The sequence below is a fragment of the Solanum pennellii genome, chromosome 3 (genome assembly GCF_001406875.1).
Source record: "Solanum pennellii chromosome 3, SPENNV200".
In the NCBI taxonomy this organism is placed as follows: Eukaryota; Viridiplantae; Streptophyta; class Magnoliopsida; order Solanales; family Solanaceae; genus Solanum; species Solanum pennellii.
Window position 1 is genome coordinate 41975824 of NC_028639.1, and position 6306 is coordinate 41982129.

General features: G+C 38.0%; 1 protein-coding gene across 1 annotated transcript; it reads left to right on the forward strand.

Moving 5' to 3' along the window:
• The first annotated feature begins 1602 nt into the window (after positions 1-1602).
• On the forward strand, positions 1603-3578 carry LOC107013363. Its single transcript, XM_027915603.1, has 3 exons — positions 1603-2717; positions 2820-3423; positions 3483-3578. The coding sequence occupies exons 1-3, from the start codon at positions 1603-1605 to the stop codon at positions 3576-3578; spliced, it is 1815 nt and encodes a 604-aa protein (XP_027771404.1).
• The last annotated feature ends 2728 nt before the right edge of the window (positions 3579-6306 follow it).

Genomic DNA, 6306 nt, shown 5'->3' on the forward strand with positions numbered 1-6306 from the left:
ATATAACACGATATTCTTATTTTTCCTTGGATGAATCAGGCTTGACTGAATAAATTGAAAATCATTTACAAGTATATGAAATACATCTTTTTTGGTGTAAGATAAACATGTGATCATTTATACGATTTCAGAGATATAAAAATATTCTTTAATTTTAATTTTTATCTTTCCGGTAAAAAAAGAAAAATTTTCTCAGAGATATAACTATCTTTGATTTATGTATAAAGTGAATCGAGCAGTCAAGTATGAGAAGCAACAACAATAACGTCATTTATTATGATATAACTTATAAAATAAAAATTAATGTACAAATATTAATTCTAAAAAATAAAATGTAGTTGTTTTCTTTACATGTTTATATGATACTAAGCAGTTGAACGTGGAATACACGTGTAACGCACATCTTGTTAGATGACAAGAAAAAATATACAACGAATATCGTCTATAACATAATATTATTGAAATACGACTAATAACATAACTGAACCTCATCAAATTGAGATAAATATATATTTTTTAAAATAGCATTTTTGGGTTAGTGGACCATTTTATTGATCAAATATTAAACAATACGATTGGGCAAAGCCCATTCTAAAGAATGAGGCAGAGTTTTGATACCCAGTCCAATATTATTCTAGCTATAATTTGCAGATGAAAGTATTCTCTGCACTTTCGTAAAAGTTGTCTGCTCCTCTTCCTCATGTTGTCTGCTTCTTTCCATTGGAACTTTGTTATTTGTAGTTTTGATGATTTGACAAACTTAGGGACCTCATAAAGGTACCGGGTTTTCTACTTGAGTATTGCAGGTGTCTTGTTTGAAGTATTGCAGATGAAACAAACCCAGGGACCTAGTAGAGGTACCAGGCTCTCGTGAGAGTGAGCCAGTCGACTGCCAGCTGGAGATAGTACAGAAAGTAGGTGCACACTTCCCGATGGCGTCAGAAAGTGTGACCTTTCCAACCAATGGCAAGATGTTTAGGAAAGGGACTTGTCAATACAAAAGACACTTTCCTAAACACTTTTTGGTAGCTTTTGCAACTTGATAAAAACTTTTCAAGAACTCTTGTAAAGGCTAACAAAAAGGAAAAAGGCAGAATCAAATTCCAAACACAACTGCAACATCTGGAGATATTCGTCTAGTTGTTTAGGAATTTATTCTCATGTTCTTGAACTGTAAACCACTCCTGAATCTATAAAGGAATTGGTGTGTTGTGTCAAAGTCTAGGTTGTCCAGGTGGGATAGCTTAGTGGGTAGATTGTTTTTCTACTTAGGCTTGTTAAGCAATAGAGGACTATTGCTTAACGGTAAGATTGATAACTCTTTCTTACGTTTGGTGTAATCGTGTTTCGCTTTTGCTTTTGAAGATTAGTGAAAACGATTGAAAATCCTGTGAGACAGGTCGTGGTTTTACTCCCTTAAGCAAGGAGGTTTCCACGTAAAATCATTGTGTTGATTTTACTGCATTTAACTTCCTGTTTTACTCATTAGTGTAGTAAGGGACCTGGTCCATTACTGTTAAGTAAAGGCATACATTCTATCAAGTGGTATCAGAGCAGGCACTCCCTATTTGGTTAACACCAAGGAAGTGATATTGTTCTAGAATGGCTGCTCCACTAAATCTCGAAGAAGGTCAGTCGTCACACAGACCTCCTCGTTTCAATGGACATTTCTACAGTTGGTGGAAAGTTAGAATGCATGACTACCTCATGGCTGAAGACAGCGAGTTATGGGATATCGTACTGGATGGACCATTTGTTCCGATGATGGATGAAAAGGATGGAGAGAAGACTATCACTGTTCCAAAGCCTAGGCAGAAATATGACGAAGCTGACAGGAAAAAGATTGAAAAAGGTTTCAAAGCTAAAACTCTCCTGGTTTGTGGGATAGGACCTGATGAGTATAACAGAGTGTCAGCCTGTGAGTCTGCTAAAGAAATTTGGGATTGCTTGAAGACTGCACATGAAGGAACTGAACAAGTCAAAGAATCTAAGATTGACATGCTTACCTCACAATATGAGAACTTCAAAATGAAGGAAGGAGAAACAATACATGACATGTTCACCAAGCTGTCTTCCATTACAAATGAGCTGCGAAGTCTGGGTGAACCTATAAGCATGACCAAACAAGTCAGGAAAGTGCTTCGAATTCTTCCAAAGTCTTGGGAGAGCAAAGTTGATGCCATTACAGAAGCCAAGGACTTGAAGGTGCTGACTATGGATGCTTTGATTGGTAATCTGAAAACACATGAGATGAATCGAAACTATGATTTGTCAAAGAAGGAAGCCAAGAAGGACAAGTCATTGATGCTAAAGTATAAATCAGATGAAGATTCAAGTGATGATGATGATATGGCATACCTCATTAGTAGATTTCAAAAAATTGTGAGGAGAAACAAAATTTATAAAAAGGGAACTAATGGGACTCGAAATGCTGCTCAAGGTGATACTTGCTACAAGTGTGGAAAATCTGGGCATTTCATCAGAGAGTGTCCTTTGCTTAAGAATGAAAACAAGGAACATCAAAAACACAGGGGTGACAAGGAAAACAGAAGGGACCTGGTACCTGGTAACAGAGATCGTAAAGCTGCTGCTGATATGGTTGTCAAAAGGGCTCTTGCTGCATGGGGGGATTCTTCTAGTGACTCAGAAGATCCTGATGAGCCAAAGGATGTGTCAATGGTTGCTGTGCATGAGGAGGGAACTGTCTTCAATGAAATGTTTGCTCTCATGGCACACACAGAAAATGAAGAAGAAGACAATCAGGTAACTCTTCTTGACATGAAAAATGACTTGGATAAATATTCTCTTAAAAAATTGAGAACCTTGGCAAAAGTCATGTTAGATTCTGTGATAGAGTTAACATCTGAAAGAGATACCATGATTGTTGAACTTGAAATTTTAACTGAAAACAAAGGTCAATTTGAAGACACAATGTCAAGAATGGCGTCTCTAGAGTTAAATAACTCTGAACTTAAGAATCAGTTGTGTCAGTTTACTGAAGAAGCTGAAAAGCTGAATGGAAAGCCAAATGGATTGCAAGCTGAAATTCATGAAAAATTGAAGAACTCTGAGACAAATCTCAGGTTGTCACTTGAAAAGAATAACAAATTAGAACAGGATATTGTGAAACTTAAGGAGGAACTTGAAAAATCTCTTAAGTGGACCAAATCCTCAAAGTTGCTGTCAAATGTGACAAATCAGAGTAATTTTAATAAGAAAGGACTAGGAAGTCTGAACATAAGTCCTCCTTATAATCCTCATAGTAAGTATGTGTTTGTGTCTGACAATCTGTTGTGTTTGCATTGTGGTAAGAATGGACATTTGAAGAATGAGTGTGTTAATTGGAGAAACTCATGTGAAAGATACTCTAATTATGCTGAAAGACAAAATGCACCAAATGAGAGACCTGGTCCTACAGAGCCTGTCTCAACTCACAGATTTTCAAAGAAAAAATCTGTTCATGCTCCTAGGTCTTTTGTTAGAAAGATTCAAAGTCTACCATATTGGACCAAGAACTATCTGATCACTCCTTTGTCTGCCTACTGGGAACTCAAGCTGAAATGGGTTCCCAAGCTTAACAAGTGATTTTTGGTGCAGGTGAGTGAGAGGAGCAGCAGTCAATGTTGGTATATGGATAGTGGCTGCTCTAAACATATGACTGGTGATGTAAAGAACTTCCTCTCACTCAAGACCCTCCAAGGAGGAGGTGTCTCATTTGGTGATGGCAAGAAGGGGTACATTTTGGGAGTTGGCAAAGTAGGAAGATCTCTTGAAGATTCAATTGACAATGTTTACCATGTGGATGGATTGAAGTACAGCTTGCTAAGTGTGTCACAAATCTGTGACAAAGGAAATGAGGTCAAATTTACTTCTGAAAAATGCACTGTGGTGAGTTTGACTACAAACAAGGTAATTCTCACTGCACACAGAAGTAAAAATATGTATGTGGCAAACTTGGAAATCTCTCATGGAGATGACTTAACATGTCTCAGTGCTCAAAATGAAAATGCTGATCTCTGGCATCGTAGGCTGGGACATGTGAGTTCATCTTTATTGAATAAGTTGATTTCAAAGGACCTGGTCCGAGGGTTGCCCAAAATGAAGTTTGCTGAAAATAAAATATGTGAAGCTTGTGTTAAAGGAAAGCAAATCAGATCATCATTCAAGCCCAAGAATCAGGTAACATCATCAAGAACTTTAGAGCTGCTTCACATGGACCTTTGTGGACCCTTGAAGGTTCAAAGCAGAAATGGCAAGAAATACATCTTGGTGATTGTTGATGACTATTCAAGATACACCTGGACGAGATTTTTGAGATCAAAGGCAGATACAGCGGATGAGCTGGTGGTTTTCTTCAAAATGATTCAAACCAAATTGAATCAAGTTGTGTGCAGCATTAGATCTGATCATGGGACAGAGTTTGAAAACTCGACATTGGATAGATTCTGTATGGAAAATGGTACAAGCCACAACTTCTCTGCTCCAAGAACTCCTCAACAAAATGGAGTGGTGGAGAGAAAGAACAGAACCTTGGTGAACATTGCCAGAACTATGATTATTGAATCAAATCTTCCTCAAAGTTTCTGGGCTGAAGCTGTTAACACAGCATGTCATGTTACCAACAGGTGTCTAATAAGAGCTGTGTTGAACAAGACTCCATACGAACTGCTCAACAACAGGAAGCCAATGCTGAACTATCTTAGAGCTTTTGGATGCAGATGCTTTGTGCTGAATAATGGAAAAGATGATCTGGGAAAATTTGATCCCAGAAGTGATGAAGGAGTATTTGTTGGATATTCTTCATCCAGCAAAGCTTACAGAATATTCAACAAACGAACACAATGCATTGAAGAAAGCATTCATGTTGTTTTTGATGAAAATGGAAGCTTGAAGAATGATGGATCAAATGATGATGATGATATACTCAAAATGCTAACATCCAAGAAGATTGAAGGTGCTGAAACTGATGCAGATCAACAACTGAATTATGATTGTGACGATCAGAATCACAGTCCACCTGAAGAGGATGCTGAGGTTGAACAGGATGATAAGGTACCTGGTTCTACTCAAAACTCCAGCCAGAGTACATCAGACTCTCCAGAAGATGACGTCACTCCTGATGAAGAAGATCATGCTGATCTGCAAACTCAGTCTGCTGCAAAGTCAGGATGGAAGCATAGTTCATCTCATCCTCTGGATAATCTCATTTCTCCCTTGAATTCTGGAATTCAAACTAGATCAAAAACAAGAAATCTAGTTGCATTCTCAGCATTCATATCATCTATTGAGCCTAAGAATGTTAAAGAAGCATTAGGTGATGCAGACTGGATCAATTCTATGCAAGAAGAACTCCATCAGTTTGAAAGAAGTAAGGTATGGTACCTGGTTCCTCGACCTGAAGGCAGAACTATAATAGGAACTAGGTGGGTATTCAGAAACAAACTTGATGAAAATGGAGTGATTACTAGAAATAAATCCAGGCTGGTGGTGCAAGGATACAATCAAGAAGAAGGAATTGACTATGATGAGACTTTTGCACCTGTTGCCAGAATGGAAGCTATTAGAATCCTAATAGCTTTTGCTGCTTTTATGGGGTTCAAGCTGTATCAAATGGATGTGAAGAGTGCATTTCTGAATGGAGATCTCAAGGAGGAGGTGTATGTCAAGCAACCACCTGGCTTTGAAGATGCAGAGCTGCCAAATCATGTGTTCAGATTGAATAAGGCACTATATGGTCTGAAACAAGCTCCAAGAGCATGGTATGAAAGGTTATCAAAGTTTCTGCTGAAGAATGGTTTCAAAAGAGGCAAGATAGACAATACTTTGTTCCTATTAAAAAGAGAACAAGAATTGCTTATCATTCAAGTCTATGTGGATGACATAATCTTTGGAGCTACTTCAGAATATCTCTGTGAAGAATTCTCATCACTGATGGGAAGGGAGTTTGAAATGAGTATGATGGGTGAGTTGACATTCTTCCTGGGGCTGCAAATCAAGCAATCATCAAACGGGATTTCAATATGCCAGGAGAAGTATATCAAAGAGCTGCTGAAGAAATTCAATATGGCTGATTCTAAACCTATTGATACTCCTATGGGAACAAATTCCAAGATGATAGTAGAAGAATCTGATCCCCTTGTGAATCAGACAATGTACAGAGGAATCATTGGCTCCTTGTTATATCTAACTGCTAGCAGGCCTGATATTGTGTATAGTGTTGGAATGTGTGCCAGGTTTCAAGCATGTCCTCGTGATTCACACCTGAAGGCTGCAAAACGTATTCTTAGATACTTGAAGAAAACAGGG